At 56.8% G+C, this 22,237-nt stretch overlaps 1 protein-coding gene across 3 annotated transcripts in view; it reads left to right on the top strand.

The window, feature by feature from the left end:
* Window positions 1-22,237, top strand: part of LOC130259209 (ankyrin repeat and fibronectin type-III domain-containing protein 1-like) — a 194,436-nt gene that overhangs the window by 166,723 nt on the left and 5,476 nt on the right. For all 3 annotated transcript variants that reach the window (XM_056503262.1, XM_056503263.1, XM_056503264.1), the window contains 14 exons: window positions 11,866-12,067; window positions 12,646-12,853; window positions 13,130-13,324; window positions 13,570-13,683; window positions 14,283-14,380; window positions 15,806-15,896; window positions 17,792-17,899; window positions 18,109-18,208; window positions 18,734-18,866; window positions 19,583-19,702; window positions 20,015-20,230; window positions 20,524-20,690; window positions 21,078-21,228; window positions 21,925-22,093. In XM_056503262.1, the coding sequence (XP_056359237.1) occupies window positions 11,866-12,067; window positions 12,646-12,853; window positions 13,130-13,324; window positions 13,570-13,683; window positions 14,283-14,380; window positions 15,806-15,896; window positions 17,792-17,899; window positions 18,109-18,208; window positions 18,734-18,866; window positions 19,583-19,702; window positions 20,015-20,230; window positions 20,524-20,690; window positions 21,078-21,228; window positions 21,925-22,093 (2,072 nt within the window). The remainder of the gene's footprint in view (window positions 1-11,865; window positions 12,068-12,645; window positions 12,854-13,129; window positions 13,325-13,569; window positions 13,684-14,282; window positions 14,381-15,805; window positions 15,897-17,791; window positions 17,900-18,108; window positions 18,209-18,733; window positions 18,867-19,582; window positions 19,703-20,014; window positions 20,231-20,523; window positions 20,691-21,077; window positions 21,229-21,924; window positions 22,094-22,237) is intronic.

The following is a 22,237-nucleotide window of genomic DNA, read 5'->3' on the forward strand; positions in this document are numbered from 1 at the left end:
TTAAATTGACACAGTAATAGAAAAACACTCAACCCCCAACACCCAAACCAATGTTGTCCTTCTGCCTATTTCCCATGCATGGCACTCACTGTAGGTATCACCTGCCTCTCTCCCTCAGCAAAGAGAGGGAACAGAGCTCACATCAGCTTGGGCAATGCCTTGTGAGTGGAGGAGATGCTGAGGAAATGCTCCTGTCATGTGAGACCTGGGAAAGGCTGTTTGTAGACCTGCCTGTCCCATGGGTGAGCTCAGCAGCATCGCATCCGTGCACAGAGGGACAGAATCACAGGATTATTACAGCTGGGAAAGACCTTCAAGGCCATCAAGTCCAGGCGGAGCTGGTCCTGGTAGCTAGAGGTTTGACCAGATGATCCCTATGGTTTTAAAAGTTGCTCTTTATATTTATTTTATAAATATATGCTATTTATATATATATATATGTATGTATAAAAGTGGAAACTTTTTCTAATTGCTGTCCTGGGGGCTTTGGAAATTCCTCCACAGACTCCCTTATCTTCAGCTGGGGTTTCTCTACTTGATGGTACCTCAAAGCTTTCTGCAGAGAGAGGAATGACACATGAGCTGGGAAATCTCTGGTCTGATGAAGGAGCAGGCAAGCCCCAGCTGGGAGGAGGCCCTGCTGGTGGTTACTGTCCCCTGTTAGTGTGGTTACAAGAGTGCTTGGGCACTCATAGGGTGTTTTCTGGCAAAATGGTGGAAAAAAGCCAAACAACTGGCGTCTCCTCTTGGGCTGCAGGCTTTGGACCCTGACTCCATGGAGATGCTGTTGGAGTTGGGTGGCAGTGGCCCAGCCCCTCTGGTGTTGCTCATGAGTTGGGTGGTGATGGCATGAGACCAGCCCCAGGGCAGCGTGGTGGGGTGGCCAGAGAAGATCCCGGTGGGTGCTGGGCAGGGAGCTGGTCTGGGAGCAAATCCCGGCACGAAGCTGTGCCAGGCGAGGGGTTTGCCAGGCTGGGACATGCCAGTCCAGGGAGATCCCAGGGGGGAGTCTGTCCTTGGCAGCCGTGCCAGGGACAGTCTGTGGGCAGTGGCCGGCGTGCTCAGCACTGCTGGCTGGCTCCTGCTGGGTGCCTTCCAGCGGGAAGCGGGTTTCTGACTCCAGTAACATTTACCAGCTGGGCAGCAGCTCTGGAGCCGGGTGTGTGCATTTGTCTGCTCTTCCATTGTGACTTGGACGATGTCTCCTCCTCCCTGCCGAGATCAATGGCTGTGGGCTCCCTTTTGTAACCCCTTTGGGTGCAGCTCTGGAAGTCTTCAGCCTGGTTTCCATCAGAGTGCTGGTCCCATCTGACTGGATGTCTTGTGTGGGACAATGGAATGGAGGTGGGTTTCCACCAGAAGAAACATCCCAGTGATGGACTGGAGGACTGGGAAGTACAGGTGGGATGTAGGTGGCTGAGGATGGAGCTCGGCCATAGGCATGGGGAAGCGAGTTCAGGGGACCTCCAGAAGATCTTCTTGGGCCATTTTTCTACCATTTGGTGGCTCTGGAGAAAAGGTGGCTCCCGCCGGGTGGCGGATCCCGGTGGCACGTCCTTGCCTGCGGCACCAGGTGGCGCAGGAGGTTAAAGGATTTGGTTCTCTGCAGGGCTGGGTGCAGATGGATTGCCTCCCACTGCTGTGATGAGTCTGCAGGTCTCAGCCCCCAGCATGCAGAGCTGTGCCCCCATGCCAGGCCAGCCTCAGTCCCAGGGCAAGGCAGTGGTGATGGGGCTCTCTGGAGCCCTGTTTCCAGCAGAACCAGGAGCTGACCCAATCTTTGAACTGTAATGGGGGCTCTGAGTGTGGACCCCACCATGCCAGGGAAAGGCACAGTGATGTGGAGGAGCCACACTTGGAGGGAGAGCCCTGGTGATGTCGGGGGAGTGAGGAGACAGTAGAACCTTACCCTGGAGTGAGGCTATGACAAAACACATGATATCCCTCTGGCATATCCCTCTGGCACAATCTCAAGCTTGGGCACAGACAGGTAAGTGCTTCTTCCTGGCTCCTGGAAGGTGCCGGGCTTTTTGGTGGGGTGCAGGTACATGGCAGCAGCCTTCACAGCAGCTGGGACATTGCCGTCCTGGCCCCCTTCCTTCTGCCATTGGAACAGCCACTGGCCCATGGGCTCTGCCAGTGCTTCCTCCCCAGAAGTGTGCGTCAGGACCCAAGGAAGGGGACAGGACTAGGCTTGGGTGCGTGTGACCTTGCATCCCTTCTCACTCCTCCCGGTATGCCAGCCGTGCCCTGGGCATCTCTGTGCTGAGCATTTCCCTCCTGCTCCTGTTGGATCCAAAGTGGGCCCCTGTGAACCCACAGGGATACTTTTTCTCCCTTCATTTGCCTTCAGTGATCTTTGATTTCAGTTGTCGTATGACTCAGCTCCTGCATTTGATCCCCTGGAGCAGGGTTTGCTCTCATGCAGCTGTGCAGCTCCTGGCAGAGCAGGCGGGATAGGGTTTCCTCCTGACAGAGGGGCAGCCAGTCCCAGGGCTCATCTGCTTCCCCGTGTGGAAGTCTTGTTTGACCAGGGTGGTGGTAGTGGCTTGGAGGTATCTCTGAGGGCTCTGCTGACCCGGGCTTGTGAGATCCTGGCAGGACAGGAGTGGAGCAGAGCAGGTGCTCTCTGGTCCCTCTGCCTGCCTGTCCACCCATCCCTACCTGCGAACGTTTGGCTGGTTGCTGGTGCTGGAAGCATCAGGTGCATTTGAGTGTGGGGCTGAACACGTGAGTGTGGGACATGGTCACAGGAAAGAGACACCACACAGTTCCCATGAGGGGCAATCTGAGTGCCCCTTCTTGCTGCCTGTTCCCTGCTAGCAGCTCCGGTCTGGAGCAGCTCCTGACTCAGCAAGGAGCAGTCAGCAGTGGTGCTGAGCTCCCTCTGGGGTGCTGGGCTCCTGTTCTTAGGGGGCCAGGCAAGCACAAGGTCACAAACCCCTGCAGAGATTTGCAGGAAATAGGGGTTTACAACGTGCATGGATTTGCTGGGCACATATATTTGTAGAACATGGATTTACAGGGGACAGCATTTTTCAGGGGACAGGGTTTTTCAGGAGACAGAGATTTGCAGGGGACAGAGATTTGCAGGGGACAGAGATTTACAGGGGACAGGGGTTTGCAGGGGACAGGGGTTCACAGGGGACAGGGGTTCACAGGGGACAGGGGTTTGCAGGGGACAGGGGTTTGCAGGGTGGCTGCAAGCTTCCACCAAGCCAGGCCCCAGGGCTGTGTGCTTGGCTCTTGGCACCAGAGTTCTGTCTCTTTCTGCCTCCTCCCTGCCGGTGCCAGGGTTTTTGGGTGGTCACAGGGCTGTGATCACAACCAACACTGCCTGTTGTGTCGTGGGTACCTGGCACCGGGCTGACCACACTGGACTTCCCCAGGAACTTTGATCATGACTCAGGGCAGCCTGTCCTGCTCTGTCCTGTCTCCATCAGGTTCCAGTTAAAACCAAATGCATTCTCCAGCCTAAGCTGCACAGCCGTTTGAGCTCTTCCAAAAATGAAACAAATACCCACGGACTGCAATTCGAATTGCAGCTCAATTAGGGCTTGTTCCCAGTGCGATCATAAAACCTCCAGTACGAAAACAAACAACCCAACCAAACCACATCCAAGCCTGACAGCATCCTCTGGAATGCCTTTAAAATAACAAGGAGGGCAGAGGAAGATGAAAGCGGTGTGGCCAGTGGGAAGAAGGCTCTTTGACCCTGGGGGGAGCCGGGAGGTGGGCTGAGCAGGTGTGGGGCAGTTTGGGACGGGGAGAGCGCAGAAGTGACGGATGGGATGGACACAGGCTCGATGGGTACCGTGGAGATGTGACCCAGCATGAAGTGATGAGCACAACAGAAACGGAGCAGCCTGAGGCCCAGGACTGGGCTGCTCACAGGAGGATTTCACAGGGCGAGGAAGAGGAAGCTGTAGAGGTGGTTTGGAGCGTGGTGGTTGTTCCAGAGAGGCTCCGATGTGTGAGCAGGGCGGGGGGACCGGCGGCTGGAATGCGTGTCCCGCGTAACCCTGGCTTGCACCGCGTCCAGCCAGTCTGGTGCCGCGGTTCGGGTTTCACGGCGGACTTTAAACCCGGCCTTATTTAGCGTGAGCCTCGCTGGTCTGTCAGGGAGGGGAAGCCGCAGCACAACTAATAAAAAAAAGCCAAACAAAAACAATGTAATTAAAGAGACTCAGCACTGTGTGTTCCCATAGCAAGAACATTTACCCAAGATTTCCTTGCTCAGATACTTAATGTCAAGCAGCAATTAAAGGCTGGCTTTGTGGCGAGGCAGCGAGAAAGGTTTGCCCTGGCTGGGAGATGGGAGCCCGGGGCTGAGCCACCCCCGGTGCTGTGCCGGTGGGGAGGGACCGCTTTTGGCACGTGGAGGGGCCCCGGGGACACGGGCGGGTCACACGGGGATGCTGCATCCTGAGCTGCAGCTCCTGAGCCCCTCCAGTCAGGGATGCCCTCAGTCTGTAATGACAGACCCACTCAGCTCCATCCCCACACAAGTTTGGCAGCACAGAAGCAGAAAAGTGAATTTTCTGTGCATTTTCTAGGTAGGAACCTCTGGGCAGGACATGCAGGAGCTCTGCTGAGGTAAATCCTTGTGAAAACAGTAAAATCAGTAGAGTGGACTGGGTATAGAAGCTTCCAGCATCTCCTTCCTGACATAGATCTGTGGATGGAGACTGAAATGTTGAATCTCCTCCCTCGAGGGGTGGTTTGGGGTGCTGGAGCCAGGCTAGGATGCCAAGAGCCAGACTGTGCCCATTGGTGCCCTGTCACTGCAGCCCCAGGTGGTGCTGCTGGGCTGCTGTTGCTGCCTTGGCCGGTGAGGCAGTCATTGTGCCATGTCCCTGAGCACAGTCCCAGGGAGAGCTGCCCCCACGCCCTGGCAGGGCTGCAGGGGGTGCCCGTGCATGGCACGGCCGGGACAGTGGCACTTTGTGATGGCAGCACCCACCTGGCAGCAGTCCTGTCTGTGATGGCAGATGTCACAGGGACACTGCAAGTGAAAGTCATCTGGGGTACGTTTCAATGGGCATTGAACCACAAGATCCTTCTGGTCTCACTTTTAAGCAGTGATCAGGAGGTCTAATTAAAAAAATAAAGAAAAGCAAGAAGTGGCAGCATTATTGTGTTGCAGCAGAGTTTGCTCAAGCATCTCTGATCCCTTTCTCCCCAAAGGCACTGCTGGGCCTGCAGCAGTGGGGTGTTTTATGGGACACTGTCAGCAAGTGATCTATTTGGTTGGCTCTGGGCTTCTCTCGGAGTCCTGAAGTCTCTGTCTTTCCCAAATTCAGCCTGTGATTTAAGAGGGAGATGCAGTGGGGGTGAGACATTTGGGCAGGCTCCTTTGTGCTGTGCCAGGGGACATGTCTGTGCCTCAGGCAGACACTGCTGACCCCCAGCTGGCCCTGTGGTGTGGGATCTCGTGTGTCCAGCCTGTGTGAGTCCCTTCTGCCATAGCTGAGTAAGGACTGGGCTCAGGAGGGGGAATGGGGGGGTTCCTTGCTGTGTGCTCCCAGCACAAGTGCTCCCCAAAGGGTGCAAAACCCTTCTGATTTGGGGAGTAGCCTGGATGGCGCAGGGGGAATGCTCAGAGGGGAAGTGCTCCAAGGGGGAATGCTCCTTTTCATCCCCTGGAGAGCTGCAGGGCGCTGGGCACTGCTGGGTATTGCAGATCTCAGCCAGGATGTGCTTTTCTTGTGGGTACCGAGCTGCTGGGAGTCAGCTCTCCACTTCAGAGCCCTGCTGCACCAGGGTGGGCTCTGTGTGCAGGGGATGTTCTCTGCTGCCACGGGCCATGAGCTCCTCAGGCAGCACAGACACACCACAGTGTGACAGCAGGCTGCTCAGGAAGTTCTGCACTGACCCAGGGGCCTGAGCTCCTCTGAGCATTGGGGTCTAATAGCACTGGGCTTCTGGAGCCATAAAAATGTCCTGGCAGGAGCAGCATCCATATAAGTTAGTTGTTATTGCTAAACAAAAGAGGCATGCTCGCTTCAGCTCCACTCAAGACAAAACCCAGCAGGTTTGCCAAGTGAGGAGAAAAGAGAAAAGCTGGGGGAAACAAACAAACAAACAAACAAACAAACAAAGTCTGCTTTGGTGCCTTTCCCTGAAGCCAGGTTTCAATAAGCAAGTGCATTTTCTAGGCACACAGATGTTTCCATGGAGCAGGAGTGTATTGCTCCATGTCTGCATGGCCAGGTCACTGCACAGCACCTAAATGCCTTGGTGGTCTGCACAGCCCAGGGTGGGTAACTGCTGTGCCTGCTGCTCCATGAGCTCTGCTGCCTTGCAGGGATGCTGACCATGGCATTTGGTCCTAGTTCTGAGCATGCTTTTTGGTGGGTTATGAAATCCCACTCTTTGGAAGGGCTCTGCTACTCATGTTCCATTTTTAATCCAGCCTCTATTTTGCCAGTCATGAAAAATTCGTTATGCTTGGGCAAAAAGAGTGGAAAATGCAAATGCATCAGCAGCTCCTCTTCATGTCAGATGTGCACTTATTTTTCCTGTCCCCATGGCTGTAGAAGAGCTGCTCAGTGTTGGTCTCTGCTGTAGAGTGTTGGTGTCTGTCCATGGCCATAGTTGTGAATTCCTGCTGCATGTCCCTGGACTGGGGTCAAGTATGTTCAGGTGTGGAGAGACCTCTCACACTCAGATTTTTTTCACTCAGGAAACACTTGTGTGTTGATCTTACTACTTGCTTTTGCAGGATCATAGTCATGGAACAGCTCAGCTTGGAAGGAACCCTAAAGCCCATCCAATTCCACCCCTGCCATGGGCAGGGATACCTTCCAGTACCCCAGGTGGCTCCAGACTCTGTCCAGCCTGGCCCTGGGCACTGCCAGGGATCCAGGGGCAGCCACAGCTGCTCTGGGCACCCTGTGCCAGGGCCTGCCCACCCTCCCAGGGAACAATTCCTTCCCAATATCCCATCCAGCCCTGCCCTCTGGCAGTGGGAGCCATTCCCTGTGTCCTGTCCCTCCATCCCTTGTCCCCAGTCCCTCTGCAGCTCTCCTGGAGCCCCTTTAGGCCCTGGAAGGGGCTCTGAGGTGTCCCTGGAGCCTTCTCTTCTCCAGGTGAGCACCCCCAGCTCTCCCAGCCTGGTTCCAGAGCAGAGGGGCTCCAGCCCTTGGGGCATGGCTCAGGAGAGCATCCCTGGCATCTTGTGCTAATGCACCACTGACATCCACGTGGCTGATCCCAATCCCTCTTCTGCTCCCTGTACCACCTCTTGTCCTTTGAAAGCCATCAACACCTTTCATCCCCCATCCTTCAGGCTCCCTTTTTCTCATACATGGAGCCCTGCTGCTTCCTTGTGTGCTGCATCAGGCTGGGAGTGCTGGGAGCAGCCCCTGGAGTGACTGACCCCTGGGACTGGAGCGCAGTGCTGTGCTCATGTCAGTGCTGTGCCTGGAGCTGCCCTCTCCCTGCCCCTGGGCAAGCACCCGGGGCTTTTCCTTCCCCAGCCAGCCTGGGGGCAGCAGGGACCAGGGGTGTGCCTGGAGGGTCCCTGCTGCCACACGAGCTGCTCACAGCCCAGCTCCCGGTGGTGACAGGGCTGTGGGGTGGCCACCACGGTCCCCACCAGCCACAGCACAGAATCGTGGGCTGCTCTGGCTTGGAAGGGACCTTAAAGATCATTTATCTCATCCCACCCCCTGCCATGTCCCAGTTGTCCCCAGCCCCATCCAGCCTGGCCCTGGGCACTGCCAGGGATCCAGGGGCAGCCACAGCTGCTCTGGGCACCCTGTGCCAGGGCCTGCCCACCCTCATGGTAAAAAGTTTCTTCCTTATGTCTGGTCTCTGACCTGTTGGCAGGGTGGCCATTCCCAGATACCCTCTGGGCTCTGTGAGGGACACAGCAGCCCTGTCTGTCAGGGAATCTTCTCAGCTGGAGATTTAGAGGGGCTACGCCCTTCAACAAAATGCACTTAAAATCAAGGAATTGCAACAATTATTAACACTTTTTACTAGGCCAAGATCTGCAGTGTTGCAAACATTAACATTCAGAATATCCATAAACCATATTATAAACTACCCAGTGGATTTGTTTGTGTTTGATGCTGAAGGGAAAAAATGAATGTGCCTTATGCTCATCCATCCTCATGTGCTTTTAAAAAAAAAACCCAAAAACCACCTCTATTGCATTGGTTTCCTGAGACAGAATCATAGTTAGAATCACTAAGGTTGGAAAAAACATTTAAGATCATTAAATCCAACAATTAACCCAACACTGCCAAGGCCACCACTAAACAGTGTCCCCAAGTGCCACGTCCACATGGCTTTTAAATCCCTCAAGAGAGGGTGACTCCACCACTGCCCTGGATAGCTGTGCCAGTGCCTGACCACCCTTTGAGGGGTGAAATTTCCCCGATACCCAACCTGACCCTCCCCTGGCACAGCCTGAGGCCGTTCCCTCTCATCCCATCCCTGTTCCCTGGGAGCAGAGCCCGACCCCCCGGCTGTCCCCTCCTGTCAGGGAGTTGTGCAGAGCCAGAAGGTTCCCCCTGAGCCTCCTTCTCTCCAGGCTGAGCCCCTTTCCAGCTCCCTCAGCCTCTCCTGGTGCTCCAGCCCCTTCCCCAGCTCTGTTCCCTTCCCTAGACACTCTCCAGCCCCTCAAGGCTTTTCTTGTCATGAGAGGCCTAGAGCTGACCCAGACAGTTCTCACCAGTCCCTGTTCATCCTTCCACAGAACCTCAGCCTCTTCCATGAAGAAGGTGATGGAGTTTGCTGGTGTGTGGGTTTCTGGCACTGCAGACCTGATGTCCACATCACCTCCCTGATGGTCACAAACACGTCCCCCATGGCCTGAGAGCTGAACTGCTGGGCAGGCAAAGCACTCGTCCCCTCCTTGCAAACTGCAGGACAATAATTAGCAACAAGAACCAATTGTGGCTGGGATAAATTTAGTTTGGCTGCACTGAGACTCTTCGGGCAGGGGAGGTGGGATGTCCTCCCACACCTCCCTGCAGGATGGGCTTTGCTGTGGGTGAGCTGGTGTTGGCTGGTCAGCCCCTTCGGGCAGGACATCTGTAGGTGTTGTTTACAGCTATCAGTTGCTCCAGGGCAAAGTTTAGCTCTAGATAAATCAAGACCATTTCACTGAGTCCAGATGACTCATAACCACAGGGCAGGAAACTCTTTTATCTTGAGGGCAGCCGGTTTAATATACATAGATGTTCACTCCTGAGCACTGAATAATTTCCATCTCTTTACTTCTCATTAAAAGCAAATCAGAGAAGGGAAAACAGTGAGAAATTTCTCCCTGTCTCTGTTTCTGCCATCGATGAGAGAGCTTCCTCCCAGCTGTGCAGTCTGCCTGCACTGGGTCATTTGTTGTGTATTTTAATTGGCAGAACAAAGGACTTTCTCTCCAAAGCACCACTCCATTTTAAACCCTGATTCTGCAGACACAAATGGAGCAGGGATCTGTTACAACAGGGTCTGCTCCAGCTTCTGTAGAGGGAAGAGCATTCTGTGTGGGAGAGCATTGTTGTCTCCTTTGAAGAAGGGGAGCTGCAGTGGAATTTCCACATCTTGTTGATGAGCCTGCTGAAAGAGCCACCTTCACCTCTGAGCAGCAGCTGGAGGTGGAGAGGAGAGAGAAGAACTTGGGCAGCAGGGAAAACACAAGAGAAGGGGCAGGGTTTTGCTGGAGAACCTCTTGAGTGAGTTCTCTATCCTACATATGCCAGGCAGTGCTTTGCATCTCAGGCTTCACCTGAGGGTCAGGACCCGCCTTCCTGTCTCTTCCTGCCAGACCAGCTCTGCTCAGGCACACTGGTTTTCTCTCATCTCTGGGCACCAGTGACAGCAGAGCTCTGCTGCAGTGCCCCTGTGCCCTCTGGGATGCTGTCCCTGCCCTCTGCACTAGGCTGTGTGTGCTGTGTGAGCCCTTGGCATGAGGAGCTCTCGGGAGGAGCCGTGCCAGGAGCTGCTCCCTGCCCATGGTGACACATGGTGTGCACAGGCTGGGGACTCCTGAGCCTGGAGCACCCCATGGAGCTCTCCAGAGCCAGGCAGGTCCTGGAGACCGCAGGACTGGTGTTCCAGCCCTTCCTTGATTTATGCAGGTCTCTCCCAGCATGGTGACATGTTCTGGGTGCAGATCCCTTCTTCCACACTAGAACCAGACTCTGCTGCTCAAACTCACCCACTCCCACGTGGCTGTTCAGGGTATTTTGCCACCTGAAGTGATGAAACACCTGTCTGCTTTTGCAAATGGGCCTTTGTTGGTGTGCTTGGTGCTCAGTGTCTGATCCAGTAAACCCTGTGTTCAGATAATCCCCATTCCTGGAGCAGCCCAGGGCAGCAACTTGACACCGTGGCTTGGGCCATGCTGGAGACCTCTAAATGCTCAGGCTGAAGCTGGTGAGATGAATGATTGCCAGGAGCCAACCTCTGCAGCATTTTCCACTCTTAAATTTCACAGTAATAAAAGGTAAAATCATTACAATCCTTCTGCAGCCCACTGTGCCTCATCTGAAATGAGGACGACACAGAGCACAGAGCGAGGGGTTATTAATATCCTGCCTCCCAATTATGGCTTTATAAACATTCTTACCACAGGCACAGCCTTGCTGCAGTGTTTGGGCATGACCTTCAGCCAAATGTCATGCTTTTATCACACTTGATATTTAACCAATAAAGCAAGGGAGGAAGACCTTGCCCCTAAATACCTGACCTTATACACAGGGGGATGGAGTCAAAAGTGAGAGAAACTGTGTTAAGTGTAGCCATGCTGAATTCTCCTTAGACCTGGTGCTCCTCTCTGGGAACTGTGCCAGAGCTCCAGCAAGAAGGGGATCAGATGTTTGACACAGTGGAAACCCCCCATGCCATAGGGGATGACTCAGGGGCAAAAGCCCCACACAGCAACAAGGCCACACTCACACCAAAGCAGGGGATTTTGACTGGTGGGATGAGGTCTTGATGGAGACAGGAATGTCATGGCTGCAGGGAGAGGGACAGCTTTTGCTCTGGAGGGCCCCAGAAAAGACACCAGCTTTCCTTGTGACTTGTAGATATTGAAAATAAGAATCAAAATCATATCCCAAGGGGCATTGGAACTCAATGGTCTTCAAGGTCCCTTCCAACCCAAACTAGTCTGTGGTGCTATAATCAGAGAGGAGAAAAGGTTTTGTAGGTTAATGGATGGAGAAGGTAAGGAGCAGCTGTAGAGCCTGAATCTCTTGGTGAGCAGAAGACTGGGGTCACTGGTCCCCATCAGGACCTGGATGCCCTTAGAAATGGCCCTTAATGCTCCCTGCTCCCAGTTCACTTCCAGAGAGTGCCCTTTGCTGCAATGACAGCTCTGAGTACCAAAAGAGGCTGAGGGATGGTGCTAAGTGCAGGACACAGGTTCCTGTAGAAGGGTGGGTGTGGGGAGGGTACATGAGGCTGTCCCCAGCCAGCAGTGATGGACAGCACTCACCCAGGCTCTGGGGGCTGCCAGGCCCTGCAACCTGCACTACTGAGGGGGCTGGGCATCCCTGCATGGGGCAGCCCAGCTCTGCAGGGGCTGGATGGTGGAGACTGGTGTGGAGACATTGCCCTGGTGAGATGGATCCAGACCAGCTGTAAAGCTGAGCAGCCTGAGGTTGCTTTGGGCATCCCAGCTTGTGTCTGGAAGGAAATTACTTACCTGCAGGGATCATATGAGCCCCTTGGCACCCCTGCAGGGCCAGCAGCAGTGGTGAGGAGAAGGAGCAGATGTGTGAGGGCACTGCAGGCACCTTGCCCAGGAGCAACAGGTTTTTGTGATTCCTGCCTTGGTCCTGACAAAACAGATGTGCCTCTGCCTTTCTGGCACATCCTCCATGCCTCATTTCCCTCCTGGCTTTTTCCCAGGTCATCCTCGCCTAAAATGACACAGCAGATGCGGGACCTGCAGCTGGCACAGGCCAGGAAGCCACCAGGCCCTTCCTCACCAAACGCAGCCAAGAGGCTCTACCGAAACCTGTCCGGGAAATTCCGCGTCAACTACACCTCCTTCGATGAGGGCAGCCTGGTGGGGCGCGGCGAGAAGGAGAAGCTCCGCAAGTCTTACCTGGTCAGTGCCTGCTGGTCCTGCCAGATGGGGACACAGGGACCTGGTCAGTGCCTGCTGATCCTGCCCAGATGGGGACACAGGGACCTGGTTAGTGCCTGCTGGCCCTGCCCAGGTGGGGACACAGGGACCTGGTCAGTGCCTGCTGGTCCTGCCAGATGGGAACACAGGGACCTGGTCAGTGCCTGCTGGCCCTGCCCAGATGGGGACACAGGGACCTGGTCAGTGCCTGCTGGTCCTGCCAGATGGGGACACAGGGACCTGGTCAGTGCCTGCTGGCCCTGCCAGATGGGGACAGAGGTTCTGCGTGGGCTGAGGGTCCCTGTGCGTGGGAGCTGGATCCTGGGTGGGAGCACAAGAGTGCATTGAGTGAAGCTGTAGCAAGTTCATCTGGAGTTGGTCCAGGTGTTTGCTTGGCATCATCCAGATGTGTCAGCAAAGAGCTGATGCTCCCAGGCGTTTGGAACGAGGGCACTCTCTCCCTGACTGGGTTCATTGGAAGCTAGTGAGGTCCAGGGTTTTTGGTGGGATGGAGGAGGGTGCCCTGTGCTCAGCCCAGCTGCGTTTCTCCTTTCACCCAGTTCCAGAGCAATGCTGCCCTCTTTGAGGCCGTGGAGCTGCAGGATCTTGACAGGGTGCAGGAGATGCTGAAGCACTACAGCCCTGAGGAGCTGGACCTCAACACCCCCAACAGCGAGGGGCTCCTGCCCCTGGACATCGCCATCATGACCAACAACGCTCCCATCGCCAGGGCCCTGCTGCAGGCGGGGGCGAAGGAGAGCCCACACTGTGAGTTGGGATGGGGAGCTGTGCTGTGCCCATCCCCTGGGCACGGGGCAGTGGGGAAGACATGCTCTGGATGCAGGTGGGGAGATCACTGGGCACTCGGAGACTGGTGCAGGCTGCAGCAGGGCTCGAAGGGAATCGTGCACTCCAGTGGAGCCCAGGACCAGGACGTGGAGGAGAGGATGGGGTCTCAGGGCGGGGATTCATTGTGGCAATGAATCTTGAATCTCAGAGCTTACCCTAACCTCCTTCTCCTCCCTTTGCCCGGCCCTCCCGCAGTCGTGAGCCTGGAGAGCCGCTCGCTGCACCTCTCCACTCTGGTGCGGGAGGCGGAGCAGCGCGTCAACGAGCTGATGGCACAGGTGGTGAACGAGGCGCCCAGCGCTGACTGCTCCGAGAAGGAGAAGCAGCTCAAGGCCTGGGAGTGGCGGTTCCGGCTTTACAAGCGCATGAAGGCAGGGTTTGAGCATGCCCGTGAGTGACCGCAGCCGGGCTGGGGGCTGCCCCTGCGCCGCGGGGACTGGGGCTGTGCGTGGCACCAGCGCCCCGCAGAGGGTCCCTGCACCTTCTGGCCAGGGCTTGCGGTGTGGGTGCCTGCAGGGGAGAACTTGTTCCATCAGGGAATATGTCCCTGGGGCCGGGGAAGGGCCCAAGAGGGACACGGGGAGGTTCAGAGTAACCATCTTCACTGCAGCAGTCCCTGCACTCTCTGTCCCCAGGAGTGCCAGATGCCCCCAGCAGCGTCCAGCTCTCTGTGGCCAGCAGCTCCTCATTGCAGGTGTCCTTCTGGGAGCCCCTGAGTGTCAACTCGGCTGTTGTCACCAAGTACAAGGGTAAGGACCAGGATCCCTGCAGCAGGGCAGCATCACACAGCCCCAGCAGGTGCCTTGCACCCCTTGCACCCCATGTCAACACAACAGAGCCATGGGCAGTGCTGCCAAGCCTCAGCCAGGCCACTTTTATGCTGGAGCACAGAAGAAGCCAGGGCTGCTGGACACCCTGGCCACCACTCAAATGCTCTGAGCTAGACCAAATATCGTCCTCCACCAAGGCAAAACTTGGAGTGTTGTTTGTTGGCTGCCCCCTCATCCTGCACACCGGGAAGACTTTGTTGTCCTGCACCCCTCACTCACTTAAACTAAATATTTTTGGTTACTGGAAGAATTTCTTCCATCCTCCACTTCTGAGCCACAAATTAAAGGTGCTGACCCCATCTGATGTGGCTTGGTGAAGACAGCAGCACCCCATGATCTTCCCCCCACTATGAATCACCTTTTCCCCTGCCTTCACTCCACTGCCTCCACCTCCTGTGCTGTCTGTGACTGCTGTCTGCAGTCCCCCTGCAACTGCTGTCTGTGACATGCTGCCCCAGCCCTGGTGGCCTGTCCCCAGTGCAGGGCCTCATGGCACCTTGGGGTCTCTCTCCTTGCAGTGGAGTGGAGCTGCTCCCCCAGCTTCTCGCCCCTGCTGGGAGAAGCCGTGATTGACAAGCTGAAGGAGCTGCACTTCACCATCCAGGGGCTGGTGTCGGTGAGTGCCGGGGTGCCCACGGTGGGCAGGGCTCAGCAGGGAGAGTCCACAGCTGGGAAAAGCCACAGGCCATAGTGCAGCCCGTGGGGCGGGGATCAGGCACTAGCACAGGCTGCCCAGGGCAGTGGTGGAGTCATCATCCCTGGAAATGTTCAAAAGATGTGCATTTGGTACTTGAGGACAGGATTTAGTGATGGCCTTGGCAGTGGTTGGACTCAGTGATCTTAGATGCCTTTGCCAGCCTTAATGATTCTTTGTTGCTATGATCGTTCTGAGCAGGAACAATAGGATTGTGCCACGCTGCGTGCCATGGGCACAGCCTGGGCAGAGCCAAGAGCGGGGGCTGGGAGAGGCGTCGGTCTGTCCCTGCACGGCCGCAGCCACTGACGGGACCCTCCCTGACAGGGCTCGGCAGTGACAGGCAGAACGGGCTCCTTCACCCAGTGCCTGGTTTATCCTCCGTCCCCCGCCCCACTCCCTTCTCCACCCAGACTCTTCCTGGGCAATAAATCAGTGGCTCATTCCTCTGCCACCTGCACAGTCCAACCCCTCGCCCCAGCCCCAGTGCTGGAGGGGGCACCAGCCCCATCTCATCTTCGGCAGCTCGGCAAGGTCATAGCTGGTGGCACTGTGGCTCCCTGCTGGTTTATCTCCCTGAGAACCACAAGAGCCATGCCTGGGCCAGCACTGGGGACACGGGGACTGTGGTGGGATGGAGCTCAGGATGGGAGCACAGGCAGATGCTGGGATAAGTGGGTCACCCTTACCAGGGGTAGGCAGGCAGGGAGCACTGATTCGAGGAGCAGAGAACACCCTTGATGAGGTGAGGGGCTTAGACACAGCAGCAGTGCAGAGCCCAGGAGCACAGTCGAGGCAGGAACTGTGCTTAGTGTGGCAGGAGGGGCTCAAGCAGAGCCTGGAGCAGCGTCGCTGCAAGGAACTGCTCCAGGCCCATCAATCACACTCTCAGAGCTGCCTCACAGGCTCCTGTCGCCTTCATAAGTGCCTGGAGGCCTGGCAACATCTGTCAGCTTGACTGAGCTTTAATCAGAGGCTTTAATCACTGTCACTGTGCTACAAGCCCTTGACAGTGCTGGGCCAGCTCCCTATCTCCAGGGGATCACCAACATCCCAATCCACAGAAGCACTGAGTCAGGCTGGAGCATCTCTGGTGATGGGCATTTGCAATGTCCAGTTCTTCCTCTGGGTGCCCCAAACCCACCCAGCAGAGCCACAGGGATTCTCTAGTATCTCATAACAAGGACTTTGTGCAGGAGGGGGGTGAAGAGCCAGTGACCCGGGCTGTGGGCTCCCAGCTGAGTGTTCCTCATGGTATACTGGAGCAGTGGCCTGGGAGAATCCTCCTTGCCTCACCTGCCACGCCAGGAGAGGCAGGGGCGTGCTGAGTGTGCTGTCTCCTTGCAGGGCACGGCGTACCACGTCCGCGTGTCTGCCTACAACATGAAGGGCTGGGGTCCCCCGCAAGCCTCCACACCCCCCTTCGCCATCCCTTCCAGTGAGTACCCCAGGACACTGCCACGGCAGCCAGCACAGGGCAGGTGGGCGGCCAGCAGCTCCCTGTGCCATCCAGGGGTCCCTCCCACTGCTGGCATGGGGACCAGCAGCTCCCTGTGCCATCCAGGGGTCCCTCTCACTGCTGGCATGGGGACCAGCAGCTCCCTGTGCCACCCAGGGGTCCCTCTCACTGCTGGCATGGGGACCAGCAGCTCCCTGTGCCATCCAGGGGTCCCTCTCACTGCTGGCATGGGGACCAGCAGCTCCCTGTGGACCCAGGGGCAGAGGCAGAATTTGGAGTCTCAGGCCAGGCAGGGAGGCTGTGCCTGGGAGTCTGTGATGCTGCCTCCAGCCAACAGCTGCTTTGCCAAATAGAGATTTTTCAGCCTTGAATTGTCCTTGCCCCCTGGGAAAGGCTGAGCCATTTCAGGCCACATGGACCAGCTCATCCCATGGAGGAAGCTGGGAGGTGGCCAAGAGCCAAGACTCAGAGTGATCCTGGGTGGCAGGGGCCTCCAACTGTGCCACCACATGGTCTCTTCCATCCAGCCCAGACCCAAGGACCTGCATTCCCTGGAGGAAGCTGGGATGGGGTCACGAGCCCCAGCAGAGACCAGCTCTGGGCTGTCAGCACTCTCCTCACGATGCTGGCCCCAGGAAGAGTGTCAGGAAACAGCCACCCAATGTCACACAAGGCACCCCAGGGTGCTGGGTGAAGGGCCAGGAGGACTAGGCTGGAAGAACAGTCCAAAGGGTGGAGTTCAGGACTGAGGGGGCTCCAGAATGGCCTCTGCCACTTGTCACCAGTTCCAAAACAGGTGCCTGTGTGGTGTCCCTTGGGATTGGTGCTGTGAATGAGTAAGGAGCAGCCCCATGGGAGGCTGAGCTTGTCCCAAGGATCAGGCCATGGAAGCACATGCTGTACCACCATGCTGCATGCACCCAGGGAGCAGGGAGGGCACCAGGGACAGGCAGAGGTGATCAGTGATGGGTCAGAGATGTGCAGCACCATGCACAGCTCTGGCTGCAGATCCACAGAGCACTGAAATCACCAAAAATCCATTTTCATGTCTAGGAATTCACATAGCAAGGGCACAGCTGTCCACTGTCCTGGCTTTATCTTGTCCCTGTCATGTTTGTGTCCACTTTAAAGCTCATTTGCCATCTCACACAGGTCACATTCCCTGTGACCAAGATCCAGGTGGCATCAATTGAGTGTGGCTGAAGTGAATCAGACAGGAGTGGAGTTTATTTATTTTTATTGCCGGTAATATTTCTCCCTTCAGTAGAGATCCCTCCCTGGCCCAGCAGAATATAGTCAGGCACCTCCCTGGGTGTTTTTAAAGCGACTAAAAATAGCGGCAAGTTCTAGCCAAAGTTAACAGAGCTGAACTTTCCATGGAAAACAGCAGCGGGCAGGACACGGGGTGGTTAAAGCAATTAATATAAAGCTGAGGGAGAAGAGCCTGCAGGTCTCCAGCCCTGCTCATGGTCCTGCTGCTGTCCCACAGCGGGTGGAGCTGGCAGGAGTTTATTTATGTGTTTGTCGAGGTAAGCCTAGCTCCCAGTGCTCATCTGGAGTAACTGGGGAAGACCTGGAGGAAGAGACTGGAAAGAATTTTATTTTTTTAAGGCCAGTGAAGTGCAGCAGCAACAGACAGAACCTTGTTGCTTCCCCCTGGTGTGTCCCTGCCACGCTGTGGGGTGGCCATGGGGCGCTCAGCGGAGCTGGGTGTTCCTGGGAAGAGTGGCACAAAAGCAGGCATCTCCCAGCACACCCAGAGGTGCCCAGCACCCACCACTGCTGCCAGGCATGGGGGGATGTGGGAGGAGGGCTGGGAACCCCTTTTCCCCCAGGCCAAGGGGTGCAGGGGTGATGCTGCTGTGTCCCCACAGACTGGCGGGAGTTGGACGGCCGGGTGCCGCGGCGCAGGGGACAGGCTGAGGCTCTGGACCATCTGCTGGGCCAGGTGAAGACTGTCCACCAGCACTGCATTTGCCACGGTGAGCCCACAGGACAGCGCTCCAGGGAGGCTGGGTGGGGGACAGCTGAGTCCTGCAGAGCTGGGATGGTGTGCAGGAGCAGGGCTGTGCCATGGATGAGCAGAGCAGGGAGGCAGCTCAGGCAGTGGAGATCTCAGCAGAGCCCTCCCAACGGGTTGGCAGCAGCTCTTCATCTCCTGCTCCAGCATCCTCTGCTCTCTGCTCCACAGAACCCTGCAAGAACCAGCCTCAGAGCAGAAAGCATTCGGTCTCCAAGAGCCTGAAGCACCTCTTCCACCCTGGCAGCAAGTTTCTCAAGACCCTGAAGCGGTGAGAGGCTGGTGCACGGGGTTGGTGAGAGCCCCTGTCCCAGCAGGGCCACAGAGCTGCCCATCCCAAGAGCTAAGAGTGCACACTAGGGGCTGGGGGTGCTCAGAGCAGGGTCTGCACTGGGAGTGAGCTGATAGTGTCCGTGGAGATGAGTCCCATGGCCCAGAGATAAAAGGTTCTCTTGGTGTCTCCATTTGGACTGGCCAAGCTGTGCTGGTACCCAGATCCCTGCACCACCTTTGAGAGTCACCTGGCACCCCACCTTGTCCAGACCAGTGTCCCCTGCACAGTCTGCCCCATCTCTGTCCCATGTGCTGCAGGGTCATGGGCCATGGTATCTGCTGGGACACGCTGCGTTCCTGTTCCTGCTTCCTGTACCAGCCACAAGCCTCTTCTGCCACAGGCTGTTGGAGACAAGTGGAGATCTGGGGCAGGGCATCTCATCTTCCCTCAGGAAACAGAGCCCTTGGGAGATGGAGTTGGCAGCTGGGGATAGCACTGAAGCCTGTTCTCCCTCTCATGCAGGGGCCTCTATCTGACAGCCATCTTCTACAAGGATGACAACATCCTGGTCACCCATGAAGACCAGATCCCTGTTGTGGAGATTGATGACACCTACTCCTGCCTGCTCATGCAGGACTTCCTCTGGCTTACCAAGGTGAGTGGCTGAAGGACCCTGGGCCTGGGCAGAGGGCTAGGAGTGCCAGGGTGACCCAGGCAGGCATCAGGAAACACTGCTGCCCCTCCAGCCCGGACACTGGGGCTTGGCAGTGCAGGCAGCCCGTGGACTTGCTGCTTGCTGGGGTTCAGCATGGACCAGGAAACTTCCAGAGAATGGCATTTCATCCCAGCCCCTGGAAGCCCAAAGATGGGTGACAGACCAGTGTCACACTGGGCAGGCTGTGTGCCAGGGTGAGTGGGCACTGCCTTTCCAAGTGATGTCAGTGGCTGTTGAACTGCTTCCCCTCAGCATCCTGCCATGGCACCTCTGCCTCTGCTGTAGAATGCACAGGGAGGTGCTGCCAGCTCCTCCAATGTCAGCAGACTTAGGGAAAGGACAGGTGGGCAGCTCAGTGCCAAAATAATTTGATGGGTGTTCCTTACCTACTGATGGAGAGTGCTTTCTTCTCCCTCCCCACCTTGGCCAACTTGTATTAAAACTTGAGGTTTTAGTCCTAGATGAAGATGGATATCTGAGTGGACAGCCCAGGGCTGCCCTCAGGTACAGATTCTGGAGGCATCTCAGAGCCTGTGGCACAGGGTTTGTTTGCACCCAGCTGAGGGGTGCTGCATGCCCACACACATCCCAAATGATTTCCCCAAAACCCCCTGGTGTGACCCAGCTGCAGCAGTGACGCTCTGTGGTGCGTGCAGGTGTCATGTATGTGGGATGAGATCCTGTGGCTGCGGCAGTGTGTCACCGTGTCCCAGTCCTCCTGCTCCTGCATCCTGCAGACACGCTTCAAGATGCTGCTGGCCATCTCGCAGATGCAGGTGAGGGGCAGCCTGGGAGGGGAACAACACCTTTAGTGGGATGCTGGGGGCTGAGCTCTCTTGGGAGCAGCATGCAGACAGTCAGGGTAAACCCAGGATCTGCTGGCCATGACTGTGTGTCCTGCCTCATCCTCCCTGGCAGGACTCTGGCCAGGGGACAGTGAGGTGCCAGGTGTCATGGCAGTCTCATGCAGAGGGGCTGGGTGCTTTTCTGGGCAGACTGGTTTCCAGCAGGCAGCTGCAGGCACATCCCAGCTGCCCAGGATATCCCCGACCCTCTGCTTCCTCCTGCCTTCCCACCCTGTCGCACAGGGGCTACTGGGCATCCAGGACCTGGGGCAGGTCTTCTTCGAGCCCATCAAAGACAAACAGGGCAACATCCTCATCGTCACCCTGAAGGAGGTGAAGACCAGCCAGACCTTTGAGAGCGTCCGCTGGGTGCCCATCTGCAAGCTGCAGAGCAGCCGCAAGTCCGTGTCGTCCCCAGAGGAGCCCACTGCTCTGGACATGCTGCTCATCTCCGTCCAGGTCTGTGCTGGGCTCTCGGGGCAGGGATTGCACTGGGCTCCCCTGGGAAACACCAGAGCTCCCTGCTCCCCCTCGGCCGGGAAAGGTCACAGCAGAGGGGGAGCAGAGCCCAGCCAGCCTCCAAAAGTCCTCTTGTTTCAAGGGGAGGCATCAAGTTGGTGCCAAATTCACCCTGGCAGCACCAGGTTGTCTTCCTGTGCTGCTGCCCTTCTCCAGCTGGTCTGGCTGTGCTACAGCATCAGCACGAACCCTCTGTGAGGACTTGCTGAGTCCAGCAGTGCCTTTGTTCCCAGGACAAGCTGGCTTACCACCAGCGGAGCAGCCATGCCCTCTCCCCAGGCCTCTACCTGGGCTACTTGAAGCTGTGCAGTGCCGTGGATCAGATCCGAGTGCTGGTGCCAGAGCAGCTCCCCAACATCCTGTGCCACGTCAAGATTCGCTCCAACCCCAACATCTCCAGGTGGGATTTGCAGGGCTGCTCAGCCAGGGCAGGCTGCTCTGTCCCACCCAGGCTAACAGCATCCATCACCTCCTGCTTCAGCAGCAGCAAAATATTCCCTCTTATCCCTGGCATGCAGCGCCCTCAGGCACAGGGTGGGATTGTTGGGGCGTCCTTTGTGGGGTCAGGACAGTCCCTGTGGGTCCCATCCAGCTCAGCATATTCTATGATTCTGATTCAACCTAGAGCAAACTAAGTTCTCTCTCTACCTTCACCTCTCCCACATCTCTGGGGATGCTACAATGTCTGGGAGAGGAGCAGCCAAGCAAGCACAGCTCTCAGAGTAATTGTGTCCATGTTCACCTGAGCTGCTCCCTCCTTCATCTGTCTGTCTCTGGCCTTCTGCAGGGAGGAGTGGGAGTGGCTGCAGAAGATGGCCAGCGTGGAGGAGCCTGTTCCCACAGAGACAGAGGCTGACAGGTCCCAGAACTCCTTTTTTCAGGAACTCCAAGTGGCCATCAAGGAGCTGATGACCCTGGTGAACATCCCGTTGCAGGAGGTAGAGGCAGGAGCCAGGGTCTGGGGCAGAGGGGGGGAATGGGGCTGTGAGTATGGTGCTGGTGGTTGCAGCAGGCAGGGAACTGCATGTCTGGCCTTCCTTGTGGGGCTGGAACACCCAGATTCTAGTTCTGTGCGAACAGAAGGTGAGTGGTGAGTCTGCCTGCCCAAGGGACAGGGGCTGTTTGTCCTTCCCACACTGTACCCCGAAAGCAGCAACAGCAAATCTGGGTCTGTTACCACTGCCAGTGGTTTGGTCCCAGGCAGCAGGAGACCAGCCCAACTCTGCCCCTCCAAAGGAGTGCTGGGCTGGAGCTGCAGCCCCTGGGGCCACACTGCATGGGGACAAACCTTCTTCCACCACGCCAGGTGTCTGCTGGGAAGCAACCCACCAGCCCCAGTCACAGGCACGTGCTTCTGGCTGGGCAGCTGTGAGGGCACCTCCCTGCACATGGCTGAGCCATCACGGGTGGCACATTTTTGACACCCTGCCATGGTGACTTCGGCCAGAAGTTTCGAGACTTTTAGGAAAAATGAGAGAAGAGGTGATGAGATGATGCAGATGATGCCAGAAGCAAGGAGCCTATGGTTGTGTGCTGAAGCTGCAGTGTCCCCTGGCTGCAGGTGGTCCCTGAGGACTGGGCAGAGGCCCCACCAGGTCATGTGTGCAGCTGTTACCTCCACCGTCTTCTTGCAGGCCAAAGACTTCCGTCTGTACAGCCAAGAGGTGCTGGACTTTGGGGATCAGGTCTCCTTCCTGCTGCTGCTGCCTCCATCCGACGACGTCTGCACTGCTCCAGGCCAGAACAACCCCTACACCCCTCGCTCTGGTTTCCTCACACTGCCACTGCAGATCTTCGAGCTGGGTGAGGACAGGCAATGCCAAAACCCAACCCTGCTGGTCCCTTGTCCTCTGAGGCCTCCTGAGATCTGGGCTGGGAGTGGGGTGGCTAGAGTTCCCTCACTCCCTGGGGAGGAGGGATGGAGGGGTGCACTGTCCACATGGACAG

Source organism: Oenanthe melanoleuca, chromosome 14 (assembly GCF_029582105.1).
Source record: "Oenanthe melanoleuca isolate GR-GAL-2019-014 chromosome 14, OMel1.0, whole genome shotgun sequence".
Taxonomy (NCBI): Eukaryota; Metazoa; Chordata; class Aves; order Passeriformes; family Muscicapidae; genus Oenanthe; species Oenanthe melanoleuca.